We start from the raw sequence: 20,400 nt of genomic DNA on the forward strand, positions 1-20,400 counted from the left end.
ACCCATTTGCATAGGTATTTGGGGGTGTTGAGAGATGAGAAGCTCAACAGGAGCTAACAATATGCACTCGTGGCCCAGAAAGCCAGACGTATCCTGGGCTGCATCAAAAGCAGCATGGCCAGCAGGGCAAGGGAGGTGATTGTCCCCCTCTGCTCTGCCCTTGTGAGACCCCACCTGGAGCCTGCATTCAGCTCTGGGGCCCCCAGCACAAGAAGGACGTGGAAGTACTAGAATGAGTCCAGAGGAGGCCATGAGGATGATCAGAGGGCTGGAGCACCTCTCCTATGAAGCCAGGCTGAGGGAGTTGGTGGTGTTCAGCCTGGAGAAGAGAAGGCCCCAAGGAGACCTTACAGCGGCCTTCCAGTGCCTAAAGGGGGCTACAGGAAAGCTGGGGAGGGACTCCTTGTCAGGGGGTGGAGTGATAGGACAAGGGGTAATAGCTTTAAACTAAAAGAGGGTAGGTTTAGATTAGATGTAAGGAGGAAGTTGTTTACTGTAAGGGTGGTGAGGCACTGGCACAGGCTGCCCGGAGAAGCTGTGGATGCCCCATCCCTGGAGGTGTTCAAGGCCAGGCTGGATGGGGCTTTGGGCAACCTGGTCTGGTGGGAGGTGTCCCTGCCTATGGCAGGGGGGGCTGAAACTAGTTCTTTTAGGTCCCTTCCAACACAAACCATTCTATGATTGTAGGTTTCAAGACCTTTGTGAAAATATTGTTAGCACAAACAGAAACTGAGGTCTTTGATTGACAAAGGAAGAAAGAGATCAAACATAAAAATCGGTGTTTTGTTGCTGGAAATACAAGGAAATGTTAAATCCCCTTACCTACTCTGTAGAGTGCTGTGGACCAACAGTTGATGCTTCCAGCTGTGACTGTTTTCATGAAGAATGCTGTTGTGCCTTATAGCCTTAGCTGTTTCGTCCCCTTGAGAATAGTGAAGAAATCAAGACAAAGAGTGTGGTAATAGTTTTGTTATCATTTATTTATGTTAATTGACAAGAATTCCACTTGATTCTTCTGCTGTCACTAGTATATGTTGAACTCTTTTAAATGAAAATTCTCAGGGAGATCTAAGGAATGGTAGAAGCTACAGTAGGCTTTCCTAATCCATTTCCCCAGGGTTATTGACCATGATCTCCATTAAATAATTTTGTATCAGACCAATGTAGACATGTAGTAGCATTATAGGATCTGAAAATGTTTTCTGATTTCTTGACTCTTTACCCCCAAAACTATTTATATTGGTGCAAAGCACCTTCTTTGGATTACGATTGACGGCAAATATTAGGGAAGCAATTTTTCTGTTGTAGTTGCTCTGTCTTATAACGTTGTATACCAGCGATCATGTGCAGCCATAGATCCCCTCTTCTGTCTGCAGCTCATCAGAGACATTCAGCAAACAGATCCATCTGTTCCTTATTTGAATCCACAAAATCTGGACCTTTTAAAGCTAACGCTTTGATTCTTGACTTCTGCCCTGTTTTGCTGAAAGGTTTCTCAATAGTTGACATTATAGTTTTTGGCACTTACAAGGGACCGTTTGTCCAGTGCAGAATTGATACCCAGAAGTTCTTTTCCTGTCTTCCCTTCCCCCCAGGACAGCACACGGTTTCTTGGTGATAATTATGCAATTATTAGCTGTAATGAAATTGAAGTTTTGTGTTGATACTGGAGATCCAGTTTTAGAATTAGGCTTCTTCCTATTCGGGTCTGTGCAGTCTCCTGTACAGTGTCTCTGTACAAGGTTCTGAAATGAAAACTAGTTCTGGTTTCCATTCTGCACTTCAATTTTTTTATCATTACAGCTCTAAGCATGAATAAGCTGTAGCCTGTACACCATTCCCATGCATTTCACAGACATTTTTGCACAGTCATCAGTGAAATTCTTCTGAGGAAGCAATGGTGTGGGGGGGGGCAACACAGAAACAAAACAAGCTAAGGGCTTCAGATTACTAGGTCACTGACTGATCCCTGAATAAAAGTCCTAATTACTTCACTTGTTTTAGATGGAAACAGCCTACTGTTCTGAATTGTCTGAGGTATAGATGTTGTGTTTTACTGGGTTATTTCATTTAACTACACTGCTTTATTTGACATGTCCACAGGGTTTCCTTTTTCACAAATAACACAATGGTTTTTACTTAGTGCTTCAGCACGAAAGGGGCTAGCATGTCCTTTCCATCATATGACTGGCAGAATTATACTGTAAAATAAAATGCAGAAATGTTTCAGTTACATTTGCTACTTACTGCTGCTGCTTTTCTTATACAGAATGAGTCAAGATTTGTGACCGATGTCACAACAGCTTGCGAAGTCTTTGGCCTATGCTTGTAGTTTTTCTACTGAAAATCTGGCATCTACTGTTTGTCTGTAGTTTGTCTAAAGAAATCCTTGCTGAGATGTAGGCATCTTGCATTCCACCCCTCATTCGCTGTTGCAGGTTTCCTACCAGGTCAGTCTGTCTGTTCCTACTGCTACCAGCTCTTTGCCGTTAGCATGTTAGTTCCAGTCTGCAAATCAAGGAGCTTGTGTCAGGTCTGGATGGTTCTGTTCTGGGGGCAGTGTTGCAGAAACTGTTAGAGCCTTAGCATCTAGCAGTCAGCAGGAGCAATCCCACTTCCTATTTTTCCAGTTGCTCTTTCGCATTGTGATATTGAATTCAGTCACACAAACTCACCATTTAGGGTGTGTTTGTTTTTAAGCTGGTACAGTTAATCCATGGAATACATCTACTTCAGTTTCCAGTGTTTTTGGGGGCTGATGACATTCCTTTTCTCTGACCTATATACTTTGTTGTTGTCACCTACTATATTCATGAAGCTGTCTGCTGCCTTTGCTGAGGTACTAGAAAATTAGCTGAGATCCTTGTAGCACTTCATTGCTGATCTTTTCTGGTATTTTAGGGCTGTTAAGAATAGTAAAATGTTGGTTTGAAGAAACCTGTGGAGAACATTTGGTCCAACCTGTGGAGAAAACTTGCTCCAATCTTCTATTCAGACCAAAATTATTTTGTCTAGCTGAGTCTTAAAAACTTCCAACAGTAGAGGTTCCACTGCCTCTCAGACTTATCATCCATTGTCTTCCTAGTGAAGAAATTTTCCATAATGTCCAAATCTCTCAAGGCACAACTTGTAGCTGTTGCCTCTTGGTTTACCACCTGCTGTTGCAAAGAAAAGTCTGGCTTTGTAGGTATCTTTCAGATTGATCTAGGTTGCTATTAGATTACAACTTAACCTCTTCTTGGTGGAATAGAAAAATGCAATTTTTAAGTGTTGGTCCTTGTCCTTTAGACACGAGTCATGCTTCAGCACCTGTATCATCTTGATTGCCATCTGCATGACTCTCTCCAGTATGCTAATGTCTTTTTTGTACTGAGGAGTCCAAAACTGGACAAAGTGCTCCAGATGCATTCTCTCCAATGCCAAGCAGAGGAATATAATCATGCTAATTAACCAGCTGGCTACTCTGCCAAATGCAGCCTTGTATATGCTTGCAAGGGCACGCTGCTGACTCATGTCCAACTTGTTGTCCATTAGTGTCTTTTCTGCAAAGCCGCTTTCTCACCTGTGAGCACCCACCCTGTGCTGTGTTGGTTTATTGAACAACTGCAGGTGCAGGGCTTTCTGTTTGCCATTGGATTTCACGTGGTTTCTGCTAGGCTGTTTTTCTAGCCTGTCAAGGTCCATTTGGATAGCAGCACTGCCTTGGAGTGTTTGAGTTGGTCTTTTTCTCCCTATCCAAGGCTGGTGTTACGCACCAACCTGCAGAGAGTGCTTACTGTCCCATTGTACAGATAGTTAATGACAACACTGAACAATATTGTCCCAATATTGATCCTTGAGGGATACGGCTGGTAAATGAATGTTTTTCTTTGTTGTGTAGGATTTTGTTGAGTCTTGTGGGTTAAGCTAAACAACATCTACTTTTCTCCCCTCGTCGAGTCATTTGTCCTTCATAAAAGGCAGTGAGGTTATTCAGGTACATTGTGCCCTTGCCAAATCCATGCTGGGTGTTCTCAGTCATTTCTGTGTGTCTGAATACAACTTCAGGAGGATTTTTTGTGATAGCTTTCAGAGAACTGAGATGAGGCCGACTGGCCCTTAGCACCCTTCATCCACCATCTTTAATGTGTGCATTATGGTTGCCTTTTTTGTTGTTTTCAAGCAGTACCCCTAGTCATTGCGACTAATCAAAAAAGGCAGGGAATGGACTCACAACAGCCCTGGCCAGCTTTTTCGGCACCCTGGGATGTCTCTTATATGGTTTTGTGGAAGAGCATATGTCAAGTTTGCTTCACTGTTCCCTTTTCCTTTACTTTGGTTCCACCACTATTCTATGTAGGCAGGATCTGTTGACTCTGAGAGTGGAAAGGCCTTACAGAGAGATACGGACAAAGTATAGAGCTGGGCAGTCACCAGCAATATGGAGTTTAGCAAGAGCATATGCCGGATTCCACACTTGGGAAGGGACAACCATAGCTTTAAGTACATGCCTGGGGGATGAGAGGCTGGAGAGCAGCTCCGCGGAAAGAGATCTGAGGGTTTTGGTTGACAGCAAATTGAGTATGAGTCAACAGTGTGACCTGGCAGCCAGGAGGGTCAGCGATGTCCTGGGATGCATCAGGCACAGCATTGCTAGCTGGCTGAGGGAAGGGATTATCATGCTCTACTGTGTGATGATGTAGCCTCAGCTTGAGTACTGTGTGCAGTTTTGGGTGTCCCAGTATAAAAAGGACATAAAACTATTAGAGAGGGTCCAAAAGAGGGCAGCAAAGATGGTGAAGGGTCTAGAGGGCAAGACTTACGAGGAGCAGCTGAGCTGCCTTGGTTTGTTCAGCCCAGGGCAGAGCAGGCTGAGGCGAGGTCTCATGGCGGCCTGCAGCTACCTCACAAGGGGAGCGGAGGGGCAGGCGCGGAGCTCTGCTCTCTGGGGACAGCGACAGGACCCGAGGGAACGGCATGGAGCTGGGACAGGGGAGGGTCAGGCTGGATGTTAAGAAAACGTTCTTCACCCAGAGGGTGGTCGGGCACTGGAACAGGCTCCCCAGGGCACCAAGTCTGCTGGAGTTCAAGATCTGTTTGGACAGTGCTCGCAGACATAGGGTCTGATTTTGGGTGGTCCTGTCTAGAGCCAGGACTTGGACTTAGTGATCCTTGTGGGTCCCTTCCAACTCAGGATGTGCTGTGGTTTTATGATTATCTTTGCCCTTGTGATTACCACTGTTTCCCTCACTTAAGTGTCATTCTTCAGATCAGGTACAGCGACCTGTTTGTCCTGTCTTATGATTGGGTAATTTATAGGCCAAATTTTAAACAGCTTACTCTGGTGATGTTATACAGTGCTAGACCAAGTTTGTGATAGTTCTTTCACAGAACAGTATTTTGGATGCGGATCACAAATGTTGTTTTTTCCCAATAGATCTTTCAAATAAAACCTTAATTCCAAGTAATAGTGTAAGGTAGAGCAGTTAATATGCTATCGGGACAGTTGCATAAATAATTAAGCATTGCGGATGCAAAGGAAGGTTGCTTTTACTATTAGCATTTTGCTTTAGAGTCACCAGCAACAAGGATGAATGTGAAGAGATCTAGTTGTATGGCAGAAGTAATCTCTTCTGTGTGGATTACTTTGTTTCCAAATATTCTCATCTGGTACAGTGGCAATGGGTGGAGTCTGGTGGTATGACACCCAAATATACATGTTTGTTTGTAAGTATCTTTAAGTATGTCAGATGTGTTTAAATTCTCATGATAGGCTTTGCTGACTACAGGGTGATTTGCTTCATCCGGAGGTAGAAACCTAGCGGCTGGTCCCATGGTTCAGCAGTCAGTCCCTCTGCTGTAGCCTAGATCTCTATCCAGTAAGAGGAGTTTGCTGTCAGGTAGACACCTATGTGAAGGGTGTGTTAATCCAGGGCTAAAGCCTTACCCAGCAAGTCAAAGCGCATGCTTGTGTATTCTAGCAGAAGTTCAAGCCATGTCTTTCCCACTGGATAAATACTGTTGACAGAAACTGTCCTTCTTGCAATACTTTTCCACGGATGCTTAAAGAGTGTATGGGTAGGGGTTGGAGATGAGAGAAAATACTGCATGGGACTTATTTCCTACATAGTTGCATCTCTTTCTCTAGCTCTGTTCTTCTCTTCCACAATGACTCATGAAACTCCCTGTGGTCAAATCTGTGGTTCTGAGTTCTCCTTAGCTTGCCTACAGCAATGGCACGAACTGTGCCCTCTGCCAGCTGGCTCAGCCAGTAGGAACCTCATCTCAAAACCCATCCATTAAATGCATCTGGAAATTGATGGGCTGTCTTAAATATTTCTATGGGAGATACAGGCAATTAATTCCAAAGATAGATGCCTATAATGGAAGTATTGTTCTTGAAAACTGCTTTTATGAAGAACAAAGGAGAGCCATAGGTATTTGGGAATATTATTCATTTTCTCTTAAAACAAGTCAGAGTAGCATCCTAGAAGTATATCCCGTTCCTTTTCTCTGTTTTTCTCTTCAGTCCATCTATATTACTACAGACCATAAAATTCCAAATGAAAAACCCAACAATGAATAATAAAATAAAAATCCTTAAGCTTTTACAAAGTGTGAGTACTAGGAAACCTTTCGGAATTTTCTTACGTGGGCAGTTTTTCAGAAAACCTTTTTTTTTAGTGCACAGTCTTACTGCAGTGCTGTGCATAGTAAAAATTGGAAGTTATGTTAAAAAGTGGAATAAAGCTACCACAGAAATTGATGTGAACCTGAAAAGTCTACCATTTCAGTCTAAAACGTGTTGCTGGCCTTCCTGTTTCATTTTTTAGTTTATGACCTTATATTGCAGATGCTACTCGTGAATGAAGAATTGCCAGTGGGATTTCCCTTTGGAGTTGCTCAGTAAAATCAATTCAGAATGAAACTTGACAAACTATTTCTTTATTGGTTTGCAATTAGAAACTTTGTATGAAATTTACTTTTGGATAAGGGTTTTGGATAAGGCTTCTTGGATTGTAAACACCTCAGAAAATGGATGACAAGCTAAAAGTGTACAGTGGTTGTTGATGTAACTGGGTTTCTCTGTCAGAGATGCTCTTGGTGTCTTTCAGTTTTGAGTAATTAAGAAATGAAAAGCGGGAATTACTCTCTGCAAATTATTCCTTATTATTAATGTTTGAAAGTATTCACTTCAATCACTTACCTTCCCGTCACTGTAAGCTAGTAACAAGGTGAATAAAGAAGTAGTAAAATTTTCTTGTTTGGCATTAATAGAGTTTTTTTTGTGGGGAAGTAGGTAGGTGGAGGGGTGGGGGGAAAAAGCTTCATCCAGAGAATAGTGCTGTAATTGAAAGCACTAAACAACACTTCTTTCTTCCCCCCAGAAGCATTTTCTGTTTATATTATGCTCAGTTTTTTCAAGGTACTTTTTTGTTAATTCAAAATAAAGCACTATCGGTCTTGTCCACTGTTTTACTTAAACCTTGCAAAACTTCAAATGAGAACTGGGGGAAGTAAGGAAATGTTTCTACAAGTGCATTTTGTTTTATGTGGTTGAAGATTGTTACTTCATGGCTTCATTCAGATCTGTTTCTTCCACGTTGTGTAACACTAGGCATTTTCAACTTTGAGTGTCCCTCCGTCAGGGTCCTGGAAACTTTGGCTTTAAATGTCTTTATTTTCTAGTGGCTGCTCTGCAGTACAAACAGGACAGGTATCCATGCTTTAACGGTCTCTGTTCAGTGTGAGATATTTCAGTATGGTAATAAAGTAAACTTACTATAACACTTTTTAGAGCTTATGGTTGAGTTTACATGCCTGAAACTTCACAAACTGATTAGGAAATAGAATTTGGATCCCTGTATTCAACAATGAATGGCTTTTTTTTTCACTAAGCTAAAAGATTTGAAAGTGCTAATGTTATCCTAACTAGATACTTAAAGATTAAAGATCAATTTTTTTGTATATTTATATTTCGGTCAACTTTAATGTCAGTACCTGGTACACCCTGAAAGTTAGACTTACTTCTTTCCAATTTAATCAAATTGTTATTCGAATCTTTTTTTTGTCTGTGTGTGTGATTAAGTCGGACAGCTTTTTCCATTACAGATGGTCATATTTTGGACCAAAAAAAATGCATAATCATTCCTGTAATAATTTAACCAAGCCTTTCAGCTCCATATAAGTGAGGATATTTTGCTTTAGAAGCCTGAAATGAGGTTCTTCTAAGATGGGAACTGTTTTGTAGAGCTTAAATAGCCCTCAAAGTTGATACAAACAGCACTGTTGACCTACTGACTACAGGTCTCAGTTCTGAGTGGTGCATATATGTGACTGTACTCCAACAAGGACAGACTTCTGACTCTTCATTTGATAGCTCATAGTTCATCTCAGCGACATTTTGATTTGTAACTAGTCACTTGATGAAGAGGCTTTTTTTACTTAAGGGAAGATGCAGGAGTTTGTTCAATCAGCCAGTTCCAAAGTGGTACCCTATTAGTACACAGCCATTTCATGTGTGACAAAAACATGAACTGATGAACATGCTGTGCTTATTTTGGCACCGTGCTGTTTTATTTCACATCACTGTATTCAAATAACTAAACTTAAGAAAAGTTGTAAAGGGGAGCATAAATATGTGCCTGAAGTGCTCAAATCTTGATGAGCTTTAACTGACAAAGACTGCTCTTTTAAACCATTGAAAGCTTCTAGATAATTTAGTTATGTTGGACTTAAAAATGAGGAACTCAGCTACTGCTGGAAGGCTGTTTGGTAACTAGCACGTTTGCCTTTTGGCTTCCATCGTCATTGTTTCCTTATGATTTCCTTATGATGCTGTGTTCCCATAGTGAGACACACAGAACTTGTGAAGGCGTTCATGCAGTACTTCTCCTTGGTTTTTTTTTTTTTTCTTTGTCTTCACATATGTTTCAACTGAGTCTTTCCTCTGTACTCTGTGAATAAGAAATTTAAAATTATTTGCCTTTAAGGTAGACTAGATATTATTGTCCAGTTCATCATTGTATACTTGTGACAAAATCTGAAGTGGTAGTGTGTATAAACTCTTGCAACTTACTCAAACATCAAATATTGAATCGGGCCTCTGTTTACTGGAGATGACAGTTGCTTGGGAGGGTAGTATTTTGTTTGTTGTTGGTGGATTGTTTTTTTTCTTTCCCCAGTTGTTCTATGGGAAGGTACAATAGCAGAGAGCAAGCTATGTAAATATTTGCTGATCTCTTTCTAACAGTATATTTTTTTGTCTTACAGCAAACATGAGGTCAGCATCAGAAGAGCCAGTCCCATTACATGAAGAATTTATCTACTGTTGCGGAGCTGCTACCCATGTTTTAAAATGTGGGCCATGGAAAGACCTCTCGAAAGATGAAAGTAAAAATCTCCCTAGGCTCTTATTCATGATTATTCCTGGTAAGGGTCTTTTTGTTTGTTTTTAAGTCTGGAAATGTGATGAATTGGAATAGACATATTCAATTTCCATGTCAAAAGTGTTACTAGATAAATGATGGAATTTGTCATATACACGCGGCTAAATATCAGTGTTATTACAGTGGCGAAATTCCTTTGTTATACTGGGTTAGTACTGTTATCTATATTTTTAGTAGTGCCTTAAGGTAAAACTGAGAAATTAGGATGTCACTTACTCTGTGGTAGCTGTTTGCTGACAGCATTGTATATTTTCATCGCTCTTTCCATTTATTTCTTGTATGTTAAAATGCTACTGCCATGTCAGCCTTGTGCTAATTGTTCAAGTATATTCTGGTGCTTATTGGCTGGTCTTTATTTAGTGCTGAAAGGGTGTCCAGGTCCCATTTTTCATTTTTTACAAGGTTTTGGAAGCACTGTAGAATATTTTATGTCCGTTTCTTCAGGCACAATGATTTTATGTCCTAGCCTCCTGTAGCAGAATAAATAGCCTAACTTTTAACACCATCACAGTAAAGTTTAAATGCTTTCTGTAACTGAAAAGAAGAAATAAGCGTCCCATTATTTCATCTTGCTACTGCTTCACGGGAACAGATTTTTAAGCCTGATGCAGAGCGTAAGTTTTTCCTAAAGACCATCTGTATGGATCCAAATTGTTGAACAGTTTTGCAGAGGTGCAAGCATGATTTGATGCTCTTTGATTGCTGATTTCTTCTAGCATTTTTGGAAGTACTAAATGAACAGGTAAGTGTTTCTTCCCCTAAGTTCTGGAGACTTGGTCTGTCTTCAGGTCCTGAAGCCCATCTTTTTGGGCTGGTGGTAGAGCCTTGTAGCTAGGGTAAACCTGTAAAGCTAACAAACGTCAGTAGAAGGGTTTGTAGAGAAAGAGTGCAAGTGTCAAATGGATGTATTGGCATCCAAGATGAGGCATCTCTCCAAGGCATGTCAAGTTACTTTGTTTGAAATGCACCAGGACACACAGGCTTTATAGGCTCTATATTCATCACAGGAAACTTGTCTACAAGAAAATGTAGTGGCAGGGCTACCTGGATCTTAATTCCTGTGGGACGCTTGTATGAGGACTTCTTAATAACATTTTATATTAACCCGATAAGTAATCATAAATAAACATCAGCGGGATATTCAGAGTGCTTCTGTAGTGATGTGCCAGCTTTTGTGAGCAGTTGATTAATGTTTCTGCTCTTATTTCATATTATGTTGGTAACGCACTGGAAATTCTCTCACTGAGAAAACAAAAATGTAACAACAACAACTGCCAAGCTGCAAAAAAAGCTGTCTTAGGAAATAACTGATGATGGTGAGGGTGTTTTCTGGCAGACAGTAGCCAACCAGAGTACCCAATGCCTCTCAGCTTTTCCCCCTGCTTCCGTAACTGAAGTCACTGTGAAGTGCTAAGTGTTAAGTCTTGTTAAGAACAGATCATTTTTGCTTGCATGAAATATAAAAGCAAGGAACTTTTCACACAAAGAATCTAAAAGATGAGTGATGCCATTGTGGATATGGTGTTTCACTTACAGTGCTTGTCTCTTCTAACAGTTGTAAAATAAGCAAAAAGCAACCAAGTTGTCATAACCCTTCTTTTACTAGTTTTACAATAAGTAGGTGTTTATTTCTTTTCAGGTGATAATTTAATATTTTTGACTTAACCACATCAATCTTTGCATCTAACGCTGGTACCAGGATTTTATTTGAGTAACAAATGTTGATATGGAGGAACGCAAAGATGTGTGTACATCTGAGTCTACTGAGAGAGCGATCCAAAAATAATCGTTCAACAAATGTTAGATCTTCAAAGAGAAGTGTTTAAATGTTGAAGAATGGCAAAATGACTTGAATTCTGACTTGAATCATGGTTGCTGCTCAACACCTGCTACCCTTTCTTACAAATCCTGTGCATTTTTTGCTTATTTCTGTTTTGCTCTTGATTTGTCTTGCCATATCAGCCACTTCCTTTAAACTTTCCTTCAGGGTTCCTGTTGACCTCCTGCTTTTGTTCCTGAACAGATTATATTTTGACTCTGATTAGTTTCTTGCTGTCTGGTGTCTCCAAGGGTACAGCGCCACCGAGAGCTAAAAGCTTCTCTTCCAAAGAAAAGAGATTTGTACCTCCAGAAGCTGGCCTTAAGAAGCCCAAACAAAAGAAAACCACACCAAATACTGTGAAATGTATTTAAAAACTGATTTTTTGAGGCATTACCCCAACATCTGAAATTTCCAAAGCTTTCAGTTAGAACTGTGTATGCTTTCACTTCAGTATCCATATCTGCCACCTGCGGTTCATTTTGGGATATGATGAGCTGGGTGGTCTGAAAGTCACTGAAGAAGGAGCTCTGAAAAGCCACCAAAGCAGGCAGAACATTTAAGCTGACTTCTAAGTTACTTGATTTGTAAATCTCCTCCAGGGATTTTGAGTATTATGGTGAACGTTTTGGCCAAGATTACACTGTTGTTCTGGAGGATGTTTCTGTTGGTTAACTCATGTGGTAGTGCTGTTTGTTCTTCTGGTTCCTCATTTTTTTTCCTGCTTTTTCACCACCTGGAGTTGGTTGAAGATACTAGTTGCATCATTTCGTAGGATACTGTAAGACTTTTTCAGGCAGAGACAATTATCTTGCATGTATGTGTGATTCCTCTTCCTGAGCAGAAAATACTGAAATAGGCCTGGCAGCAGTAAATTAAGGAAAAGTTTTAGGAAATAAATTACCTTACACTGTTGCATTGTGTATTGATGGGAACAATGTTTCTTTCTCTTCTTTTGCTTTGTTTATTCACTAATAATATGTAAATAATAAATGTTTCTTAAAGCTTCTGACTAGGATGTTTGACTTTTTCACCTCTTCATATCTTTGCCGTGTAAAAGAAATACTTCATTTGCTGTCTTTCTTTTGGGGAAAATGTTATATCCTATCTGATGTACCTCATCTATAAAAATGAAGTGTATCTGGTAATGTGTTATTGCTGGTTGATACTTAATATGGAAACTGGGTCAAGAGAAATGGTTATTTTTAAGGCATTTGCCTCGAATGACTTGATTTAAACTCTTTTCTTATGTGTGTTACTGTGAGATGAGTGTCACATTACTTATGGTTGCGGTTCCTCCTTGGAAGAACAAACTAAAACTCCTTTTTTTACCTTGGAAGTGTAGTGAGGGCAAAACCATGGTGTCGCTATCTTCATTTTGGCTACCCAAATTCAGTAGTCAATCAAGTCACCCAAGCTCCTTGCTGTGACTGCCAGGGAGCCGGTTAGGAGCTGGCATAACATAATGCCTTTTTGCTTCTCATAAATCATTTTTTCCTAGTTTGATACATGCCTCACTTCTGGCCTTCAAGGAGAATTCTGTCTGCCAACATAGAAAACACAGCTCTAGGGGAGATCTGGACATTTGGGTCATCTGGCAACATGTCTGTATACCTAAACAGGATTAGATAGCATTCCCCTCATGGTTTTGTAGCTGTCTGAGTATGAAATGTAGAGCCCTGCTGGGGTCCAACAATTTTCACACTTGAAAGGCATGTATCCCGGGCTGAGATCCCTTATGGGATGAAATAACGAAGGGCAAAAGGACAGCTTGGTACAGGTCATTGGGGGTGAACAAAAAAATAAAATAAAAAAAATACCCAGACAAGGGCAGCTCTCCCTCAAACAGGGAAGCATGCGCAGCCAAGTGCTCAGTGATCTGAACGGAGCATGGTTAGTCCTACTGTGGGTGGTGCGTTGTTCTGTGTGTTCCTGGTCTGGTACGTGCTTTCTGGTGTTAATGAAATCCATGCGTGTGATTTTGTTTACATACAGCCCAAACAGGGCATGGGGGAGGCAAGTATAGAAGAGAAGGATGATAAAATTCTCAGCTTCTGCTGGGATTGCAAGACACTTGAGAATAAATCCTATATCCTCATTTTCTTTTTGTTAGTCAGATTCCTTCCTGATGGGGAGGATTTCTCTCTCCCATGACTTATTTTTTGAAAAGGGTTGAGGGAGCTGGCTCCAAAACATTCTCGTATTCTGAAGCCAGTGGTAAAATTCCCATCGACTTCAAACGAGGCAGAAGTCTGCCTCCTGTGGACTGACTGCTTCCCATGCTTGAAGCAGTTGAAATGCAGAACATTCAGTAGAGTTCAGTCTCATTTAACAACAGGCTAATGCTTTTACATATGGTGGTCTGTGTACACTTGAATAAATGATATGTTGAAATGTTTAATGTGAACTTTCTTGTTTCATAACATTTTTCCTTGTGTAAGCAAAACCACTGTATAGGAATATGTATTTATTGAAGTAATTACTGTGTAAAAGGCCCAATTTGTCCTCTTGTCCTCAGTCAATAATATATGTGTGCTTGTTTACAGTTCTTAATATGAATTCTTTTCTATTAAAATCAATGAAATTTACTCAGAGTAAAATTAAATGTATACATGATCAGGTTCCCTGTTTTCTGGAAATGTAGGCGTTACGGGAAAGGACGGGAATTATTTTTTTCCTCTTGTGTTATAAAGGTCTGCTTTTTCCTTTTGCAGTGTTTGTTTAGTGTAAAATTAGCAGTGAAGTATAAAATCTACGACAGCAATATTTAACATTGCTTGGATTCATTGGAAACCAGGATCCACAGAGTGTAATGGAATATTTTTTTTTACTGTTTTAAGAGTATCTGTCTATTTGTGTCTGTGTACTTATGAAACATTTAACTTTGTAAATAAATACAGTACGAATTTTAAAACCACCGTGCTGTTTAGCTCCATCTTCATAAAGTTTTTCTCTTGCGCTTCGTTGCAGGAGTGCATTGCAATATCTTAATTCCCAGCATCAGTTTTGTTACCATTGCTGTAAACTAGGCAACTTTGTTATTTGCTATCTTGTACTCAGGAAACTTTGTTCATGGTTGATAATGAATAATACAAATAATATTTTTTTGTGGTAAAGTATGCTACAGAAGTTTTGTTCATTAATACACAGAAACCTCAGAATTTGCTGCTTTGGCATACATGCAGAGCATTCCCTATGCTTGCCAACTTTCTTGATCTGCCTGCTTGCAGTCAGATTGCTGCTGGGATATTGGATCATCATATTGTTTTACCAACTTATGCAGTGACTTGGTGGTGTTTTAAGTCCTTATAGGCTTTAAACAGATGCTTTCTTTAAAGTATAAAGATTTAATCTCTTGAGATAATCCTCCCAGTCAAGAGTTGCTTATGGTTTTCTGCACAACAGATGGCTGAGACTTGGATTCTGATCTTCTCTTAGGAGTAGCTACATGTACTTTCACAAGACTGCTGTCACTTCAAGACTACTTAGCTGTTTTTCAGTAGTGAAAATAGTACAATTTTTCTAGATTATGACAAGTCTTTAACGTGTTCTCCCTTGAAGTGAGACTTCCTGTTAGCTTTAAAGACTTTGAAGTTCTATTTTTGACTATTCTGCAAGGACTCTGAAAAGTCTTCAATACTTTGGCTTTGTCTTCATGTGTTGCTTTGATATTTAAAAATCATCTATCAACATTTTCATAAGAAAAGTTTATTAAGGTTCAGTATATAATAATACTTCGCATTAAAACTAATTGCATAGCCCTGAGGCTTAATTACTTTGTATTTTAACATTTATTTTTTTCCCTTTGCTATTGTAAAGTTGTTAATCATTCTGTCTGCTGAGCAATCACTGGAATGAGTAGTTTTTCAGAGGCCTACCAAAGGAGCTACTGTTACCACCAAGACTAAGGACTTTGCTTGTCATTTAAAAAAAAAAAAGTTCCTTGCTCTACAAACCACGTAAAGCATGTTTACTCCAATTCTCTTCAATTGGGTTTTAGGATATGCTTTAATTTAAACAAAATCAATGGGCTTAAATGGGCCTCTTGCTGTATGATCTGTATGTTGTAACCATTTGTCAGCAAGAATTGCACGAGATCTTGTAAGGACTCCCACTATTAGTGGATTAGGTTGCAGCATATAGCTTCCGGCAGCCTTAGCGTCTATGTAATTCAGAATCTGGTACGTGAACCATGGTACTTAATGCGTGATTAAACCAGTGAAAAGCAAAAAGAGCAAAACTGTGAAGCAAAATCAGCTTTTGGAGTGAGACCATTCAGTTGTTCAAGGGAGGCACTTCCCTCCTCTGCCTCCTTTGCAGGTCAGTCAGTGTGCCCTCCCCAGGGCATGGCAAGGTTCGCTGTTTGCACAGGAGCGGAGGGAAATACTGCTGGTAGTGAACAGGCAGATGAAGAGGAAAGATGACTTTGTACTTCCTGGGCAAGGGCACTTCGAGGTTCTGGCTCCTGTTCTAGTGCCGCGTATGCGTTGTGCTCACAGTCACTGAATGAGCTCCAGCAACAACTTTATGAACAAAATCAAGAACCTGTTCTGTCTGTATTAAGCAGTAAAAGATTATTTTTTTTGACTGACTAGTGCTAGTGCACCAGCAATCAAACTGTCTGTCCAGCCTCACCTCACCTTGTACCTTTGCAGTTTTATCACTATCAAGCTGTTTATGAGAGATGTCCTTTTTTTTTTTTTTGAAGAGTCAGTCTGGGTCCATGTCACCTGGCTCAAAAAGGGACTCTTTCCTCTAGCTTGTTATTAAACACCTAATTAAGAAGAATTAATGTTCCTTAAGATAAAATAAGTGCTTTGTGTGAGCAACGGCTAGGGCTGGGCACTGCCAGGACTCTTTCTACCTGCAGAGGGATTCAGTTGCTCAGGTGTTGTGGAGTCTCTTGGCTGTGGAGATGGTCAAAACCCAGCTGGACACGTTCCTGGGTGACTGTCTCCAGCTGACCACACATGAGCCAGAGGGACAGACAGGATGATCTTGAGAGGTCCCAGCCAGCCTCAGTGAGTCTGCAAATCTGGCTCGATTTGCAATCAATCTGGTCATCCAGGCTTCTTGTCCAGGTGTGGATTGGGATCTTTATGTATTTTTTGGAGGGGGGTGCACCCAAAAGGTAGTAAACATAAACATATGGATAATCTTAGTTAAATAGTTGATTGGAATTAGCCCCTTTTCCAAGAACTGTAATTTCAGCTGCCTGCTTCTTGCCTTCACAGCCATACTGCACACTGCATACTGCATAACACTGAAGTCTGGGTTTGTTGAGTGTTTGGTACCAAATAGAATTAAAAATTGCTAAGGAGTGAAAAGTGATGCTTAAACACAGTATGGAAAGGGTATGCCAGAAGAGGGAGCTGTTCTAAAGATTAGAGAAAAAAAATATAGCATTTCTTGGAAAGCATTTTGCTGTAATAGCCAGCTATACCATATACCAGCAGGCTTCAGGCTATCATCTGAATGCATATGTAGGCACTGACTGTTTCTCCACAGTCTGTGCATTGCAAAAAAAATAATAGTTTTATAGGACCATTCATGGGGCAGTGATTAATGATTCTGGTGGTTGTTGAAGGTCATAAAAATGCCTTTAGCTTGTGTTATGGGGAGCAAAATAAAGGAAGTCCACTTAGAGCAGAGAATGCAAGGACTGGAATGTTGGGGCTTTTGTTCCCAGCCTTGCCACTGGGTTGCTTTTCAATAGATGCTTCAGTCATCCTCACAAATTGTGTAGCAAACCACCAAACAAATCTTCATTCCCATTTGCAAAAGTTATCTAATTTATCACCAAAGTCTCTAAGCCAGCATTCAGTAACAGTCAGCTAACAATGTGTAAATAAATAACCAATAAAAGCACAACTGGATAGAGTGAGACAACGAATACTTCCTCTCCTAGAATGTTTAACTCTGGGCAGCTCCACTCTTTCTGGTTTTGTGAAATACTTGCACCAGGACATGTATCATCTTCTGTTTGTACAGCACTAAATACCCAAAGGACATTAAGGAAAATAACTTATCACACTTAAATATTTCATCTCTTTATTATGTTAAAAAAAATATGCTGATTTCGCTTTGGATCTGGGTGGTTTAAGTAATTCTTTTAGATGCAATGATGATTTTGACATGAAAGTCATAGTTTAACTGCTCTCCTGCTAATATTGGAAAAAAAATGCATATCATTTCTGTTTACAGGCTTAGTTTTCATGATCTGAAGCTGAAGCTAACAAGTTTTTTGTGTGCATATATATATATATTCACAAATTGTTTTCTGTGTGGATGTATATTTACCATCATGTTAGCACTGTCCTCTGTGTTTATCTTCTTACTTCCAGTAGTTTCAACTAGAAGGAGTTACACGTGTTCTGCTAGCTGTGCTTATTCCCACCAGACCTTCCCAAGTAGAGCAGCACTGCTGTTGTCAGTTCTCAGCTGAAGAAATGAAGCAGAGAGGAAGGGTACTTCATTTTTCGGTACTGAAAAACAAAGATGATATTATTGATGATATGTTATGCCTCATGCAGGGAATCGTCCTGAGAACCTTGTTGTGTTGGACTCTTGGCCCCTGTGACCAGCACAACTATATCAGAGGACTTGAAACAGCCAGTTGCTGCCTTGAACATACTTCTTGCCTCCTGAACTGCTGCTCGCAGAAAGCCAGCTGGTATTCCTAAAGCTCTCAAGAATATATTATTTCTTTTCCTGTATCCCACCTGTCTCTCTAATGATCTTGTGTAATCAATGTCAGGCAATCACAGCTTTCCTGGAAAGTCTCTGCTGTTCCTTGCTTTATTGAAAGTGGGACGTATTTGAACCTCCCTTTGGAGACTGGGAGGAGGATCTGGGGTATTCATCGAGCTCTTGCCTTCAACCATCAAGCCCTTGTCTTAAGGCCATAAAGCAGGCTTTGCTGAGTCTAAAGTATAACACAAGTTAGAAAATGTTTAGTGTATATATTAAGACCCACCAGGCACTGGAAATCTAAGAGTTTAATGCTTGGAGCACTTAAAACAAACTTTGTAAGGCCATAATTTCACAATCCAAAATGTTTGTCAACAATAGTGGCATAAGGTATTCCTGTTCCCACCACACTGTGCCACTCCGCCCCTCGGTTAGGCCAGAACAATAGTTTGGGAGGTCATGCTGTGAGTTAAGTACATACATACATTTATTTCTGGGGTCGATTTTAAGCTGGAACCATTCCCTTTTTGGGTTCACAGCACGGCCCCGCAGTTGTGCCAGTGTAAGTCAGAGGCTGGTGAGCCATGGTAGGGGGGCGGGAATGGCAGTCTGGGAGGGATGGATGGGGTTCCTTCAGCAGACTCCTTGCAGAACTTCCCGTAGTTGGGTTGTGGTGTCAGTCCTCAGCATGCACAGCATATGTGTGGGTTCACACGCTCTGTCTTGAGACTTTTCTGGAGCAGTTGGTGCCCCACGGGTCACACCAGGTGGTAGTGATTCGCTGTGAATGCCCCTGCCTTGTGGCTTCTGCTGGTGTTCGCACCGCAGCTCCAGATGAAGCTGCCAACTCTTGATATTTGACCCTGAGTTCACAGATTTTGATGCGGAGAATTCAGATTTTAGGTTGGTTTCTTTTTTTTTTTTCCTGAATAAAAATTGACAGCGGAAAAGGAGCTTTCTTACACTTCAGTAGCTGGTATATGCAATGCAACAGCAATCAATGCAAACAGGTTACACTCTAAAGTCCACGTAGCATAGCAACCTAGATAGATGGGTTTATATAGGACAAGATAATATGTATTTTCCTTCCCCTTGACTACAGGTCTTCTTATCAGAAGGTAAGGTAACAAGAGCATAGATTTATATTTCAGTGAGAAATGCAGCAGAACACTTTGGATTCACATACTTGCATGCAGCTGCTGCTGTTCGGGGATGGGCTGGGCATTGGTCAGTGAGTGGTGAGCAATTGCATTGTGCATCGCTTGCTTTGTAGATGCTCTTATAGTTTTTGTTTTTATTACCCCTTCTTTTTCTGTCCTATTACACTGCCTTTATCTCCACCCAGAAGTTTTACCTTTTTTCTAGTCCTCTCCCCTATCCCACTGGGGAGAAGCGAGCGAACAGCTGCATGGTGCTGAGCTGCCTGCCGGGTTACACCACAACAGCCTGTTTATTATTTCCCATTTCCTCATTTAGAAAATGGGAATAATGAAATCTTCCTGGGTCAAGTTCTTGAAGACTTGTCAATGAGATGTGCTGTCTGGATTCGGACCAAAGCTCTCCTCTTTATTCCATGGGGATAAGCAGTTTGACTTGTTGAGAAAACAGTTCTTTGTGGATAACATTAATTTTTATGTACCTGTCTGGTTTCTGCTTTCTAACTCCAGTAAAACTTTGAACATATCAGCTGGTTTTCCCCCAATCTTTTGGAGCAAAAGGGGACTCGAAGATACTGAGAAGATAAGAATTTGGATAGAGAACATACAGACTGGTAGAGTAGCCACTGAAGGAATGGTGTGCTCTATCCTATGGTAGGTATCCTATATTAGATAGAAGAAAATTAAATTCTTAGGACACTGTACTCCATTATTTTTGCTGCTTATGGACTACTTGTTTGTGAGTAATATTTTAAAATACGCTGACAGTTGTGCTTTGTTTACTGGGTCAGCCCACCAGCTTCCATTGTCTTTAGAAAAGAAAAAAAAATGTATCTTTCATTAAAAATAAAAAATTCCTCATGCAGAGAGGAGTCTGTATGTCAGATCTAGGCTTGAAATATGCCACTTTCTGTTGAATTTCCCAGTGCTACAGCAGTACCTCTGATGGGGGCTTGGCACGTTTAAGCTTGTTAAGTTGGAGGAGGCAGAGTAATGACAGGACGGTTGAAACTCCAACTGTGCTTGACAGCATTTCCCTCTCCTAAATCTGGGTGGCAGATGTGACTTACTGAAGTGGCTTGCCGAAATTTCTCTATCTGTAGTCTTCTCTCCATGTCCTCTCCCTGTTAATGAGGCGTTGTTTTCAGCATGGATTCTTCCTGCCTGCCTGGCCACAAAGCATAATCAGAAGAGGAAGTAATCCCTCTCCTGCAATGTGCAGAAGCTTGGCTTGAGTTATGGAAATATTGTGTTCTAGAGTATTTTGCTTGGTTTGACCATTTAAAGAAGTTTTTATTTTTTTTCC

At 40.5% G+C, this 20,400-nt stretch overlaps 1 protein-coding gene across 3 annotated transcripts in view; it reads left to right on the forward strand.

The window, feature by feature from the left end:
* Window positions 1-20,400, forward strand: part of LDAH (lipid droplet associated hydrolase) — a 119,487-nt gene that overhangs the window by 4,411 nt on the left and 94,676 nt on the right. For 2 of the 3 annotated variants that reach the window (XM_040550782.1, XM_040550784.1), the window contains exon 2: window positions 9,253-9,411. In XM_040550782.1, coding sequence (XP_040406716.1) covers window positions 9,253-9,411 — 159 coding nt within the window. Of the gene's footprint in view, window positions 1-5,768; window positions 5,859-9,252; window positions 9,412-20,400 lie in introns of all 3 variants that reach the window. The other variant, XM_040550783.1, reaches the window with a different exon arrangement.

Source organism: Cygnus olor, chromosome 3 (genome assembly GCF_009769625.2).
Source record: "Cygnus olor isolate bCygOlo1 chromosome 3, bCygOlo1.pri.v2, whole genome shotgun sequence".
Classification (NCBI taxonomy): Eukaryota; Metazoa; Chordata; class Aves; order Anseriformes; family Anatidae; genus Cygnus; species Cygnus olor.